The sequence below is a fragment of the Trichechus manatus genome, unplaced genomic scaffold (genome assembly GCF_000243295.1).
Source record: "Trichechus manatus latirostris isolate Lorelei unplaced genomic scaffold, TriManLat1.0 scaffold00053, whole genome shotgun sequence".
Lineage (NCBI taxonomy): Eukaryota > Metazoa > Chordata > Mammalia > Sirenia > Trichechidae > Trichechus > Trichechus manatus.
In genome coordinates, this window is record NW_004443989.1 from 7,199,962 (window position 1) to 7,216,843 (window position 16,882).

The following is a 16,882-nucleotide window of genomic DNA, read 5'->3' on the forward strand; positions in this document are numbered from 1 at the left end:
CAATGTCATAAAACAACATGTGTACTACTGTTTCATGAGAAACTATTTGTTCTGTAAGCCTTCACCTGAAGTACAATAAAAAAAAAGAGAGAGAAGTGGTCCTGTGTTCTGACAGAGATCTGCCCACAGGGAGGGGGTGGGTGAGCCACTCAGGACAAAATGCCTTGAGAATTCTGGGATACCGAGAACATAGGAGGATCAAAGCATGCTGAGGGAGGCTGGTACTTATTCATTCATTCATTAATGAAGTACCCACTCACCTTGAGCCAGGTGCTCTTCTAGGTACAGGGGATGGAGGGTTGAATAAGACAGCCGAGGCTGCCACCCCAAGCAGCTTACCTTCTAAGTGGGGAAGCCGGCCAGGGAAGGAGACAGGCTGCAGAGAGGGCAGCCAGCAGGGGTCTCTGTAAGGAACAGAGGGGCTCAGCTCAGTATCGGGCTGAGATCCTACTGAGGACGAGACAGACACGAGGAGATCTAAGGGAAGCAAGTGGGGAGGCCTTGGGGTGAGAATGAATTCAGTGTTTTTCAAGGAACAAAAGGAAGGGCAGTGTGTCTGCAGCTCAGGGAGGGTGAGGAAAGAGGTAGGCGATGAGAATGGAGAGTTGGGCAGGGCCAGATCCATCCTGTGGGGCCTTGGAGGCCTTGGGCATGAGTGGGGATCTTATTCTATGCCCAAAGGGACACCATTGGAGAATTTTAAGCAGGGGGCTCACACATGATTTAAATTTTTTAATGATCACCCTGGCTACTCTGAAGAATGGGTTGCAGTAGGGAGAATAGAAGCAGAGGAGCGGGTGTGTTGCAGTGGCAACAGACCATCCCCGGTGGTCTCACCTCCTATTCATACGACAGATGAAAGGTAACGAACAGACTCACACAAATCTTCTGGCTTCAGTATATTGGGTCCCCTGCAGGTGTGGAAGGTAAGCCTCCTAGGAATCTCATGAGTGAGCTTGAGTGCTCTTTTTAACGTTGTGGGGCCACCTGTATTTCCTTTACTGTGAACTGTCTAGTCATATCCTTTGCTCATAGAAATTCTTTCTACATTGTGGATACCAATCCTTGGTTATTTATGTTGCAAATATTTTCTCCCCTGCCTGTATTTTCTTCTAATACTTTATTGTAGTTTTATACTTTGGCAGTTTGGCTTTTTAAAATTCACCTTGAATTTATTTTAGTGGCTGAGATCAGAAAGACAACCCTTTGCCCAAGTGGATAACGAGTCAACACAATGCACTGAGCAGCCCAGCTTCTCCATACAGCCCCCATCTCTGGTCTCTCTCTGATGCTGCATGGATCCGTTTGGCTATCCCAGCACTAATACCACCTGGTTGACTATACAACCATTTTGAAGTCTAAAATAGAAGGAATGTTATGCTGAACTGTGTGCTGTTGGCACCTACGCTGCATAAACATGGGTCCCGCACCGCAGAAAGCCCAAGAAGCACACGGGATGGGGGGACTTGTCAATCTTTGAGCCTTTTCCTCCCTCCTGGCAGCCCCTAGCTATGGCAGTCCTTGGTGGGTCCCACCTGCCCTGTTCTCTTGCCCCGTAGCTTCCTTCCCAGGATGGTACAGGGCCTGAGCCCAGCTGGGTGTCCCCCACCCCCGACTCCATGCCGCCTGTGATGCAGGATCCTGCTAATCAGGCTGCCCTGTGGCTGCGAAGCCAACATCAGGAAGAGGCCAAGGCTTGGCGAGCAGCTCGGTGCAGCTTCTGTGAAGCTACATTACAGGCTGAAATGAGCTCTGTTTTTAATTTGATTCTTTTCCCCTCGTAACAAGCAAAGTTCACGTTACAGATAAATGGCGTGGAAATTCCAATTTAATAAGGCATATGCATTTTTCAGGCCTAGAAGCACAGAAAACATCTTGTGCGCTGGTATTTTTACACTGAGAGGTTTATTAAAGAGACAGCTTTGAAAATGTCAGAGATTTACATAGTGTGCCCCGCCAGTGGGTCAAAAAGGCTGATTGGACGAAGGTGCTCAGCAGCCGGGAGGTGAGAGGGCAGGCTGGTTGGTGGTTTGAGCTGTTCTCCCCTCTAGGGTTGTTGGAAGGCTTTCTGGTGGGGGGGTCACACCCATCGTTCTGTGCAGTCTGTATCTTCCACCAGCCCTGAAAGCCAAAAAAACCAAACCAGTTGCCATTGAGTTGATTCTGTCTCCTAGCGACCCCATACGTGTTAGAGTAGAACTGTGCTCCATGGGGTTTTTAATGGCTGTGATCTTTTGGAAACAGATTGCCAAGGCTTTCTTCCAAGTCATCTCTGGGTGGACTTGAACCTCCAACCTTTCGGTTAGTAGCCAAATACTTACCCATTTGTGCCATCCAGGGATAAGGCACCAAAGAAATAAACTAATAGAAGGAAACAAAATTAAAGGACCCTGTGAAAACACAATTAAGTAGCACAACTATGGATACCTGATTATTTTTGTTGAGGAAGAAAAATAGTGAAACACTATCCTGCAAAACCTCTCAAGCCCTTGCTTTCTGTGTAAAAGTAATGAATTCAGGCCTAACTGCTCTGGGTATTGTTTTCAGAGGATAGCTTCAAGTTCGTGTCTCCAAGCATTTCACTGAATGTAACCACTCCATTTATCAAAGAAGCAATCATGTTAATTGCACTGCAAAATTGTAGCATCAGATGACAAAAAATGATAGAGGGAGAAACCAAGAGCCTTGCTGGTTTGCCAGTGTGAAAAGCCAGGTTATTTTATTCAATTTTTATTTATATTCTAAAGGCTGAGTTGAGTAATCAGGGAATAAAATACAGTCCATTTAAATTTTTCATTATCTCAAATGTTTTGAACCATCGCAAATCACTTCTGGGTCAGCTGTGAACTTGCTACCTGATATAAGATAGGAATCAAACGCTTCCTTTCTTTGTATTTTCCCTTCCCATGATGGTTCCAGCTGAAACAGGAAAGATGCAGTAAGGATTGACTGGGCACAAGCACAGGCCAGGCACCAGCCCTGGGGGTACAGAAGGGCCAGCACTTGGTCTTATGCCTGAGGCAGAGACTGCAGACTAGCTAAACCCAGCCCCTGGAATCCAGCCGACCTGGGTGGAATTCCAGCTCTGCCAACTCTTGGCTGTGCTACGTTTGGCAACTTGCTAAGCGTCTCTGAATCTTGGTTTCTTCATCTTTAAAGCACGGATGATACCAGTTTCATAAGGTTGTTATGAATCACAGAAATTAATGTGGGGATGCCTGTAATGTGTTTAGCACAGAGCTGGGCACAAGTGAACATTCAGTAATTACAGCCAAGTTTAACGTACTGACATCCAGGAGCTGAGTCCGGTGGAGGCAGACAGATAAGTGCCCGTGTTATACTGTAGCAGGCATTTTAGTATGTGCGTGCACCCAGCAAAGATCTAGAGAAGGGAAGGGTTAGTTCTAACTGGGGTGTCATTCAGTGACAGGGAAGAGATATTTGAGCTGGGTCTTGAAAGATAGTGGGTGTTTGCAAGATGGAAGTGAAAATTACAATGTAAATGAAGGAATGGTGCTTTTAAAGCAGTTCATCCTCATAAGTAACACAGCTTTTCTGTTTTTAAGAAATACTGAAAAATAATTGAGGCAGCAAGTGAGTGTGGGGAAGTCCGTGTTTGTTGTTGTCTTGTGCCATTGCATCAATTCCGACTCATGGCAACCCATCTGTTACAGAGTAGAACTGCTCCACAGAGTCTTCTTGGCTGTAATCTTTACAGGAGTAGATTGCCAGGCCCTTCTTCCTCAGCACCACTGGGTGGGTTCCAATCGCCAACCTTTTGATTACCAGCCATTGGCCCCTGGGGCTCAGCTGAGTCAGGTATTTCCCAAACATTTAGGGGGACAGTGTGGATCACTTAAGGAGAAGACACACTGGGCTGGATGGCCTGACCCCAGTGTCCACTAGCATGTCTGTCTGTGGTCTGATTCACACAGCATGCAGTGGTGGGTGACTTGCAGGTAGCCGCGCCCTTCCCTGCCCTCCACTGTGCCCCATGAAATCACAAGGGTCACCCTCCTGTCTTAGTTAGCTACTACTGCTGTCTCACAAATACCACAAGTGGGTGACTTTAAAGAACAGACATTTATTGTCTCACAGTTCTGCAGGCTAAAAGTCCAGATCAGGGCCTTGGCCACGTCAATTCCTTCCTTGTCGGTAGTCTCAGGTGGTCCTTGATTCCAGGGTGTTCCTTGGATCCTTGGCTTGTAGACCAGCCTCACACTGCATCTGTCTGCCCCCATGTGTGTATCTCTGTCTATTCTGCTCTAACTCAGAAGTGATTAGATTTAGAACCCGCTATACTCATGTATGGGCTAATTAACATAACAAAGAAACCCCTATTTCCAAACAGGATCACATTCATAAGGATAGGGGTTAGGATTCCAACACATACTCTGGGGGCCACAATTTAATCCATCTATGTTTTGGGTCTGTGCCCCAAAACAACCATCTGTGTAACCACATGACTCAGGGTCTACCAGCTGCTACCTGAGTCGGCATTTCAGTAACTTCCTATAGCAGCCAGCAGGCAGGTCACGTGAAAAATCAATCCAAAAAACTCAAATGTCTTTTAGCCAAGTTTCATGTGACCCTCTCTAGGGCAATGCCCAGGAGAAGAGACAGTTCCTAACTCAGCAATAAGGTACTCTCTAAAACCATTAGCAAGTCAGTTATTTGGAACGTAGAAAGCATCTTCCTAAGGTAAACATGGCATTTGATGGTTACGTTTTTACAAAATCCTGTTTAACCCATAGCCTAACTAAAGGCTTTGCTAATGCTTCCCCTCGCCCCTGCCCAATTTTATTGAGCCATGATTTCAAACTCAGAGTGATGGCGTACATTCTGAGTTCCAAACAGCTATTTGGCACGTATTGGGGTTGGGGTGTGAAGGCGTGATGGAACACATGGATTCTTAAGGCATTTAATTTATTAGACTCCCAACACATGCTGAGCGAAGGCCCTCTCTGTCCTGTGTCTGGGATGGAAGAACAGAGCCATGGACAGGCAGCATGGGGCTAGGGCCAGAGGACATAGCTGTGGCTTTGGGCCTCCACAGGCCCAGTCTTAAACGCAGTTATTCTTAGAGCACCCCTAACTCAGGGTGCACTCCTCCTCTGCCCTCAAGTTTCACTGAAGGAGGAAGTGTGGGCCAGTCTATCTGAATCTGTTTTCCTGTCTATCTTACCCCTCAAGTTTTCCTTTTCCATCAAATCTAGTTCAAAATTCATTCAAAGGAAATTTACTTTGAGATAAGCATAGTCTGCATCAGAAGCACAGGCTCTGTAGTCATCCAGAATGTGGTCTATTACTGCCGTGCCAGTATGGCCTAGGGGGAGGACCGGGCCCCGGCCAGCGCCAGTTCTCCCTCCGTTGCTGCAGGATGAGTGTGTTTTCTCAGAGTTGTCAGGGTGAACGGGGAGACGCGGGCAAGGTCTTCATGCAGTGCCTGGCTGGCTCACGATCAGAACAGGGTCCCCATGAGCAACAAGTAGCTCCCCTTCCACGGGTCTGCTCTGGGTGCTGCTTCCCCACTGTGAAGACTGCTGTTGGCTGGTTGCCATCAGAGTCTCTTCCGACTCATGGTGACCCCATGTGTGCAGAGTAGAACTGCTCCACAGAGTTTTCAAGGCTATGACCTTTCAGAAGCAGATTGCCAGGCCTCTCTTCCAAGACACTTCTGGGTGGATTTGAACTGCCAACCTTTTGGCTAGTAGTCAAGCGCTTAACTGTTTGTGCCACCCAGGGATTCCTACTGCGAAAACGAGGGTGGTAATTTGTTCCAGCCTCTTTATTGTGAAATTTGCAATCCTGTTGGTTAAATTGGGGAGGCAGAGAAGGCAGAGATGGTCATATTCCAGCATCCTGGCCAGACTGATGCACGATCGAGTTCTCGTGTCTCTTCAGGAGGATATTGGTCAGACTGAGGCGTGGCAGGACAGCGCCAGCTGAAGCAGCTGGTAACGAGGCACTGAGCCAATCCTACCTCATTCAAGTCACCCAGAGCAAAAAAAATCTGAGTCTTGCTCAGTGAGACTTTAATTTCTGATGATGAACATGTATTACTTTTACAACCTCAAAAAATGTATAACATTTAAAAATTCTTTGATGGTTTCCTATGATCCAGATGAACCGCCTATCACAGTTGTTCAGGCTCTATCATCTGGCCCAATCTGCCTCTCCAAACTCCTGTACTTTCAGTTTCCCCCAGCGAAGCTATGTTCCAACCACAACCTTCAACTTCCAAGTTCCTAAATATTCATTAATTCAGCAAACACCTATAAATTGTCGTGTATATGCTAAGCCCACCAGTCATCTGTCAATTTGTCATACTGTGATGGCTTGTGTGTTGCCGTGATGCTGGAAACTATACCCCTGGTATTTTACCTACCAGCAGAGACACCCATGGTGGCTAGGTTTTGACACAGCCTCCAGACTCAGACAGACTAGGAAAAAAGGGCTAGCGATCTACTTCCAAAAATTAGCCAATGAAAATTCTATGGGTCTGACCAGGGCATCATGCTTGGTGGAACAGAGGGCCAACCAGGACAAGGGAGACCCTCGGTGAGGTGGACGGGCACAATACCTGCGATGATGTACTAGAACATGCTGGCAGTCATGAGGATGACGCAGGACCAGGCAGCGTTTCATTCTGTTGTACATTAGTTTGCCACAAGTCAAAGTGGACTCAACAGCAGTTAACAGCAACAGTGTGCTGAGCACTATACTAGGAGCTGAGGTCAGAGCAGTGAGCAAACATCCTAGCCCTCATGGAACTCCATTCTAGTGAATACTTTTGCTTCATGGGTTAAACAATTGTTCTCTGTTGCTGACCTGTCTGTCCTCTCACTCTCTGACAACGCCCTGCCCGTTCCTCCTGTCTCCATTAAGATGTCACATCCTCTGATCAGAGGTGACTCTAGATCAGCAGCAATGACTTCTCCTCCAGGTGCCACGCTCTCTGCCTCTACTGCCCCCAGCCTGACTGGCCCACAATGCACCCAGGGGGTAAAAGAAAGAAACTGGGCTTCAGAGTCAGGGACTGGCTTGGAACTCTGCCCTGCCGCTACCGAAGTCTGGGCAGATGACAAGTGCACCCTCTCTCAGTTGTCTCTCTTGTGGGGGACAAAGAGGGTGAGTGTGCAAAATGTTTGGCACAGAAGCTTGCCCAGAGCTGGGGATCAGCCAGGACTTTCTGAATGAACCTTCTGAACTGGTGTTGCTTGTGTGTTATGCTCCATCCGGCTCCTAGCATACAATTTGTGTCCAGCATCCAGGAAGCATCTCATGAATTTAGTTTGAATTTGACCTGACGTTGTTTGGGATTTTTTTTGTTCCAGGTATTCTGTCTACAAGGACCCAGCAGGCTGGCTGAATATCAACCCCATCAATGGGACCGTGGACACCATGGCCGTGTTGGACCGTGAGTCCCCATTCGTCCACAACAGTGTGTACACTGCCCTCTTCCTGGCCATCGACAGTGGTGAGTAATTAAAAAAACACCACAAAGTATATACTTTTCAGATATAAATATACTTGTAAATTTTTATATGTCTTCTGATACAACTAGTGGTATTCTCAGCAAGAATGTAAATGTGTGGGACAGGTAGAGCAAACTGTGTGAAACACACACACAGTGAATAGTCATATCCACAAATCTTGGAAATCTCAGGTCTCAGTGAGAAGGTGAGTGACACCCCAGTTAGGGGTCAGAGTAGTGAGGTACCGGGTTCATCTCAGGCAGGTGCCAAGGGTAGGAAGGGCTGACGTCTTCATCTTGGAGTCATATTCTCATATGCAAAAGAAGTTTCTTTGACTTAATGCAAGTTGAAAGATAGTCCAGGAGGACATCACTGATCCCCACAATTGAATTGTCTCACGGCTTTTATCCTATATAGTACACTTACCTAGGAGCTTCTTAATGACTAGAGGAAGAGAGGAGAGGACTGATGAGTGGAGAGAGGGCAGGGGAGAGGAGAGGAGGAGAGAGGATGCAGGAGTGAAGAGGACAAAGAGAGGACAGAGGACAAAGACAAGTGGAGAGAACATAGGTAGGAATGTGTTTGGATATATATGTAAGAGTCATGTATTCAAAGTATCCCAAAACCAGATGAGTCATGTCTTAGAACAAGCAACCAACAGATCCCATAGGTTCCTGAGGAGCAACTGACATGACAAAAACAGAACACAGACATTCATCACCTGAGTGTAGACTAGACACCGTGCTGAGTCCTGGAGACACACAGATGGATAAAACATAGTCCTTGTGTTTAGTAAGCTCACAAGTTAGTCAGGAAGTCAGGCAAGTAAACAGGAGATCCCTATTGAGTGTTGTGATGGAGTTTAGCCCACAGGAAGGGGGCCTGGTCCAGCCTAGTGTGTGGTCAGGGAGAGCCCTGTTAGAGAAGACATCTAACCCAAGTGGTGAGGCTACACTGACAAACGGTAGAACCATTCTAGTAGAAGTCTGAAAGAATATGGATATATGGGGAATTGAGAAGTTGCTCAGGATTACTGGAGGCTGGAGAGGTAGGTTCCATGGGTACAAAGATAAGGACATACAAATGTGCAGACTATTCTAAGATTGGAACTGGATCTGGTGTTGAAGCCCCACACCTATCACAGCACCTGACTTATAACAGGTGTTCACAGATCTGTGGGGAAAATCATGAAAAAGATCACCAGATGTCCTACATGCTATGCCAAGGAGTTTGACTTCATTATGTCACTTACTTGGCTCCAGAATAAACTTACTCCTGTGGCAGTCGGAAAATGGACTAGACAGTGGCAAGACATGAGAACCCTTTGGTTTCTTACATTTTTAACATTCTATATAATTTTTATCTGGAAGCAGTGACCTGATTTAAAGTTCCAGTGAGCCATTTACTAGCTATCTGATTTTAAGAAAATCACAAACTATTCAGGACCATTAGGATACCTTACAACCAAGAGTTTCTGTTGAGAAAACCTGGTTTCATCTATGTTTCCTTAACATCCAGCACAGCCACACACACAAACCCTCTGACCATGTAGCTTGGCACACTGCTTCTAGATTCTAAGGCTCTTCCTATTTATAAGGTTGTTGAGAGAATTGAGAAAGTAAAGCGCTGTGGCCCTCTACACTCACCATCAAAATCCATATTAAATGTTCAGTAAATGTTAATCCTACTCCAGTGGGGGTTAGAGAAAAGAAAAAGTGGAGCCAAGAATGAGCCTCCCATGACCTCAGAAAAATACAGCTTGGAACCTACTGCTTGTCTCACTGTGTTAATACAAGTATCAGACAAGGAAATTCAAGATCTAGCATCACAGATGTTTCCAGAAAGACTGAACTATTCCTATAGATGTAATGGTAAATAGAAGACTGGTTGGCATTAATATACAGAACCATCATTGAGGAAGATACTCTTGAACAAGTCCCAAAAGACTGAGATCAAAAAGAGCATAAATAGAAAACACTTAAAAAAAAAAATCAGAGTAACTTTTGTTTAAAGGTTCCTTTTTTCACCCACTAAAAACTTAACCAGGAAAAAACGACACTTACTATTAGATCAAAGTTATAGTACTAACTGATGTCTCAATTTTGTCCAAAGTGAACATTTGTTTTTATTAATTTTATAGGAATTCATTTGATGGAATGAAAGAATAAAGATTTTTGTTATAACACTAAGAAAGCTAAAGCAAAACAGATTTTCTCCAAATAAGAAATCACTCAGGAATTTATGCCAAAATATGTAGATAAAATATATGGTTGCAGGAACTTCTAGGTAGGATGTAGTAAACCAATGCCCCACTGATAAAAGACTAGAAAAAGCTAGATAAATTACAAAAATATTAGTTGTGAAGGCACCAGAGAGCTTCAGCAGCAGTGAAGCATAGATTAACTAAAATATCAGAGAGGAAAGAATCATTCTGAAAAGAATGCAGGGGTACTTTCTAATTCTCGGTTTTGCCAGGCAGAGGGCCTAGGATAGAGGGAAACTACCCAGAAAAGCTTTTAACAGTCATGTGCAACTGGTGTGACAAAATGAAAACTTGAGGAACTTGAGACACATGGTTGGCTTTCCCCCCTGGGGCATTTGCCTTCTATAGGGCAGAGTGAACTCTCCTGAAGTCTTCAGGAAACAAAGACCTCTCAGAGAAAGAAAACTTGCCTCAAGCATACAAACATTCTCTCATTTAGGACGTATGCCAGACTTTGAAGGAAATGAAAAGGCCAGAGAGCTGACCTGGGAATCTCTGAAGGGCAGAGCTGGATCTCCTGGAGCTTCATAGCACAAGACACTCTAGGGTCTCAGTCAAAATCCTGGGAGCGCCACGCCTAGCAACAGGGGTAAACCAAAAATTTACTGAGTTTTGCTAAACGTGCAGCTTAGCCTGACCCATCTCAATCTCTAACTGAATTGATGAGGCAAGTCCTATCATATCTGGCTAATACAAGACAGAAGATAATTCTGTAGCAGAACATATTATTTGGAGTCTCTATGATTCTTTTGTACATATGCCCAATTTGCCAAAAAAATAAAACTAGACCTATAAAGAGGCAAGAATACATAACTGATGATCAAGAAAAAAGTCAGACCTACAGAGGATCTGGATATTTAAATTAGTAGACAAGGACTTTAAAATAACTCTAATTAATATGCTGAAGAAAGTAGGAAGAAAAAAAAAAAGATTAAAGCATGGAGAATTTCACCAGAGAATTGGAATCTGTAAGAAAAATACAAATCATCTGTTATTAAGAACTCAATAGGTGGGTTTAACAGCAGAACACAAGATTAGTGGCCTAGAATATCAACTATAAAAAACACTCAGGGTGAAGAACAGAAAGAATAAAAAATGAGAAAGCAGATAAGAGACAAGTGGGGCATGTATAGTGGGTAGAGTACACATGAAATTGGAGTCCCAGACGGATAGGAAAGGAATAATGGATCAGAAAAAAATATATGAAGACGTAATGGCTAGGATTCCAAAACTGATGAAAGACAGCCACCCTGCTTCAAGAAGCTTAACAAACCATGAGCAGGATAAATTTGAAGAAAAATACACCTGAGGACATCATAGTCAAACTGTTTCTAGAAAGAAAAAAAATCGTAAAAGCAGCTTGAGAGAAAAAGATACATCTATCTACAAAGAAGTAACAATATGACCGATGGCTGACTTCTACTTCTAAATAGAAATGACAGAAGCCAGAACACAATGGTGGCACGTTTCTTTTTAGCACTTGAAAGGTAAGAACCAACCTAGAACTCTCAAATCCTCAAAAATTTCCTTCAAAAATAAAGGTGAATTAAAGACTTTTTCAGAGAAACAAAAAATAATGAATTACGTTGCTAGCAGGCTCACATTTAGAGTACTTCAGGCAGAGGGAAAATGACCTGAGAGAGACACAGAAATGCAAAAAGTGTAAATAAAAATAGAAAGGGCAAATATGAGGGTAAGCCAATCATTGTAATGACCTGGGGAGTTAAAAATACTTATACAACTAAAATGCATGACAACAATAACACAAAAGGTGGGAAACAATAAATGGAGTTAAAACTGAGGTCCTAGCAGTATTTGGAGATATAATATAAGTAATGTTTTGTATTAAACTGTAGTAAATCAAGAATATATATTGTAATCCTAGGGTAACCACTAAAGGACCAGAAGAAAAATGAATAACAAGTTAATAGAAAAGTATTTGATCAATCCAAAAGAAGACAAGAAAGTAGGGGAAAAGCGCATTTAAAAGATGACCAAGATAGTAAATATATACCCAATTATACCCTAATTAAATGTAAAATGTTGTTATGGATTAAACTGTGTCTCCCAAAAATATATGTCATAAATCCCAACCCCTATACCTGTAGATGTAATCCTATTTGGGACAAGGGTTTTCTTTTTTATGTTAATGAGGCCATATGAGTATAGGATGTGTCTTAAACTCAATCAGTTTTGAGATATAAAAGAGCAGATTAGGCACAGAAGCAAGCAACACAGATGGGGGGAAATACCATACCCTATGCAATAATGTGCGCCTTTACATTTGTTTGCCAACCACTCCCTCCCCTGCAAAGTATTTTCATAAGCACTGTTATGCCTTTTTTTTTTACATGCTGCTGTAAAAAAAAAAAAAAAATTAGCATACCACACTTACAAAAATACCTTGCAGGGGGAGGGCACGGTTGGCAAATGTTGACAGCATGTGTTATTTGCATAAAAATACAGTAGATGTTAAGCCACATGAAGATCGCCAAGGAACAGAAGCGAAAGAGACAAGGACCTTCCCCCAGAGCTGACAGAGACAGAAAGCCCTCCCCTAAAGGCAGTGCCCTGAATTCAGACTTCTAGCTTCCTAAACTGTGAGAAAATAAATTTCTGTTCATTAAAGCCACCCACTAGTAGTATTTTTATTATAGCAGCACTAGATAACTAAAATAAGTGTAAATGGCTTAAAACTCCAAGTAAGATTATCAGACTATTAAAAAAAAAACCATAGGCTGCTTACAACAGACACACTTAAAATAAAAGGACAAAGAAAAGATGAAAGTAAAAAAATAGAAAAAAAATACCTCAATAGTACTAATCAAAAAAAACCAAGCCCCTTACCATAGAGTCAATTCCAACTCATGGCGACCCCATGTGTTACAGAATAGAACTGCTCCATAGGGTTTTCTTGGTTGTAGTCTTTACAGAAACAGATCACCAGGTATTTCTTCTGTGGTGCCGCTTGGTGTGTTCAAACCACCAACTTTTTGGTTAGTAGTCAAGTGCAAATCATTTGCACCACCCAGGAACCTTTGACTATGACTCTTCTAAATACATCCAAATAGATTCCTACTATCTGCTCACAGTGGATGCGACTCTTTCCTTTTCTTACCTCCTGGTGCCAAACTCCCTTCTAGTTGTGAGTCTCCTCCTTTTAGCACCTCCACCTCCTGACCCTGCCACCTACCCAATTCCTGCCTGTCTTTCAAGGCCACAGTCAAGGTTTGTCTTCATTGTGATGCCTCCTCTGCCTATTCTCCACCACACTGATTTCTCACTTCTTGGACATGTGTTCTCTTGTTTGGTTTGTGAGTGAGCACCTAGCACACACAGACTGCGTCTGAATATTCTTCCTTCTCAGTATACTTTAAGGCCAGAAGTATTCATTACTGTGAGATAAAGGAGGCATTTCATAATGATAAAGGGATCAATGTAAATTGAAAATATCACAATCCTAAATATGTATGCACCCAAGAGCACAGGTTCAAAATACACAGAGAAGAGAAACTAAAAAGAGACTGTTGTGGGAGACTTGAGTACATCTCCCTCATTAGCTGATAGAACCAGCACCAAACAAAAAAGCAAAGATAGAGAACATTTCAACAAGACAATAAATTTGATCAACTGACATATTAGAGAACATAGTACTCAAAAACAACTAAACTCGAGAGGTGGGGCCAAGATGGTGGAGTAGTCAGATGCTTCCTGTGGTCCCTCTTACAACAAAGACCAGGAAAAAGAAGGGAATCAATTATATATGACAATCTAGGGGCCCTGAACAATAAGGCAAAGTTGAGGAATTTGACTGAGTGGCAGGGGGAGGGAGAGACAGTTCAGAAGCAGCAAGGATTTGCCAGACCTGACTGAGCGGGAGCTGGCACCCTTCAGGCCGGACAGGCTGGCATGTGCAGTGAGGCAAGCAGTGGCACTCAGGAGGCAATTACCACATCAGAAGACACTAAGCAGCAAAGAGTCTACTCACGCCTCCAGAACCAGTGAAAAATGGCACTCAATCGGCAAAAGATAAGTACATCTGTCCGACCTACCACACGTATCAAAAAACACCCTCTTTGGGAAAAACCTCTCTCCCATTTACCTGCCCCCTCCCTGCTCTGCACCAGGTCCTAGGCCGGCTTCAGTGATTGCCGAGTCCCTTGGGCCAGAAGTGGGACCCATCACGTGCCCTGAGCCATTCTCCCTGTCTTGGAGAGGGAACAAATTAACAAACAGGAAAAAATAATCTGTCAGCTCCCCTAAGCCGGGAACTCAGTGTAGGCACAGCTCCTTTGCCTAGGCACAGGCATAAAGGGTCCATGGACTTTGAATGCCTTTCACCCCTGCAAAGACCTGTGTGGGCCCATTTCAACAGCATAAGCCCTCATTACCACAGTACAACAGGGTATACATCTGAAGCCAAACTTCAACTTTATCAGCTATATGGTGAAGTGGCAGGTTCGTGACATTTGACACTGCTCTGCCTATTAAGCAGGGTCCTCACCTACCCACCTCAGGGGCCTGAGGACTGATAGGTCCACACACACCACCCAGCCACCTGTGACAGGGGTCCAAGAATAAGTGATGCCTCCCAGTCCTTATATCCAACAGCACTGGGTGCTCATAGTCCAGCTGCAAAGCCCACCCACCTACACCCTCTAGGGAACAGGGACACCCTTTCCTCCCAGACACTCAGGGGCAGCCGTCAGCCCCCTGCCTTGCTCAGCACGTGACCCCCTACTGCAGCCAGATACCTGTGCCTACACCAATCACCCCTGCCCATCTAGGACTGCAGGTGAGAGCCTGTACCACACGCTTGGTGACTGACGACCTGGACACTTGAGCTGAATCCATATAAGATAAGTAAACAGACCCCTGGGCTCACAAACCTAGTAACAGATCTAACCACCTGGTGACAGGACGTTAGAGCTTCAAAGATGACAGTAATCAAACTAGCTCACATGAGCAGCCTATTTGGGCATATTAAAACAAAACAAAACAAGAAGCTAGCACACAGTAAGCAAACATAAAATAAATAAATAATTCATTGATGGCTCGGAGACAACAGTCAATATCAAATCATATAAAGAGACAGACCATGATGGCTTCAGCAAGCTCCCAAAACAAAAAATCAATAAATTTTCCAGAGGAAGAGAACTTCTTAGAATTACTGGAGGCAGAATACAAAAGATTAATATACAGAACTCTTCAAGAGATCAGGCAAAATGCAGAACAAGCCAAGGAACACCCAGACAAAGCAACAGAGGAACTTAAGAAGATTAGAGAAGAGCAAAATGACAAATTTAACAGACTACAAGAATCCATAGAGAGACAGCAATCAGAAATCCAGAAGATTAACAATAAAATTTCAGAATTAGACAACTCAGTAAAGTCATAGGAGCAGAACTGAGGCAATGGAAGTCAGAATTAGTGAGACTGAAGATAAAGTACTTGGCACCAACTTATTTGAGGAAAAATCAGATAAAAGAATTTTAAAAAAAGAAACCCTAAGAATTATGTGGGACTCTATCAAGAGGAATAACCTACGAGTGAACCGAGTACCAGAACGGGGCGGGGCGGGGGGGGTGGATAACAGAAAATAGACAATTGTTGAAGATTTGTTGACAGAAAACTTCCCTGATATCGTGAAAGATGAGAAAACATCTATCCAAAATGCTCATCAAACCCCACATAAGGTAGATCCCAAAAAAAAGTCACCAAGACATATTATAATCAAACTTGCCAAAACCAAAGATAGAGAATTTTAAGAGCGGCCAGGGATAAATGAAAAGTTATCTACAAAGGAGAGTCAGTAAGTGCTAGGCTAAGCTAGGACTACTCAGCAGAAACCATGCAGGCAAGAAGGCAATGGGATGACATATGTAAAGTCTTGAAGGAAAAAAAAAAATGCCAGCCAAAAATTATATATCCAGCAAAGCTGTCTCTCAAATATGGCAAAATTAGGGCATTTCCAGATAAACAGAAGTTCAGGGAATTTGCAAAAACCAAACCAAAATTACAAGAAATACTAAAGGGAGTCCTCCAGTTAGAAAATCAATAATATCAGATAACAACCCAAGACTAGAACATAATACAGAGCAACCAGATACCAACCCAGACAAGGAAGTCACAAAAATCAATCAAAGCTAAAACACTGAAACAATAAATAAATCAAAGCTAAAACACTGAAACTAGGGAAACAGAGACATTAATATGTAAAAGATGACAACATTAAAACAAAAAAGAGGGACTAAAAAATGATAGATCTTTCATATGGAGAGGAAGTCAAGGAGATACAGAGAAATAAAAGAGTGGTTTAAACTTAGAAAAATAGGGGTAAATATTAACGTAACCACAAAGGAAACTAACAATCCTACACATCAAAATAAAAAACAAGAAAAACATAAAGACTCAGCAAATACAAAATCAACAACAATGAAAAATATGAAAAGAAAATACATAAAGAAAAATGACTCTGCACAGAAAATTAAGTGGAACAAAGAAACTGTCAACACACAAAAAAAAAGGACATCAAAATGACAGCACTAAACTCATACGTATCAATAATTACGCCGAATGTAAATGGACTAAATATACCAATAAAGAGACAGAGAGTGGCAGAATGGATAAAAAAACACGATCTGTGTATATGCTGCCTACAAGAGACCACTTTAGACTTAAAGACACAAACCAGAACTCAAAGGATGGAAAAAATATATCAAGCAAACAACAATAGACCATATATTAGGCCATAAAGCAAGCCTTGACAGAATCCAAAGAATCAAAATACTACAAAGTATCTTTTCTAACCATAAAGCCATAAAGGTAGAAATCAATAACAGAAAAAGCAAGGAAAAATGTCAAACACATGGAAACTGAGTAACACCTTGCTCAAAAACCACTGGGTTATAGAAGAAATTAAGGATGGAATAAAGAAATTCAGAGAATCAAATGAGAATGAAAACATACCTTACCAGAGACTTTGGGACACAGCAAAAGCAGTGCTCAGAGGCCAGTTTATAGCAATAAATGTACATATCCAAAAAGAAGGGATAAAATCAAAATATTAACCCTACAACTCGAACAAGTAGAAAGAGAGCAGCAAAAGAAGTCCTCAGGCGCCAGAAGAAAGGAAATAATA

The 16,882-nt window shown here is 43.0% G+C and overlaps 1 protein-coding gene across 3 annotated transcripts in view; it reads left to right on the top strand.

The window, feature by feature from the left end:
- The window catches only part of CDH13 (cadherin 13), a 1,198,041-nt gene that overhangs the window by 1,144,627 nt on the left and 36,532 nt on the right, over window positions 1-16,882 (top strand). For all 3 annotated transcript variants that reach the window (XM_004377722.1, XM_004377723.1, XM_004377721.2), the window contains one exon: window positions 7,338-7,480. In XM_004377722.1, coding sequence (XP_004377779.1) covers window positions 7,338-7,480 — 143 coding nt within the window. The remainder of the gene's footprint in view (window positions 1-7,337; window positions 7,481-16,882) is intronic.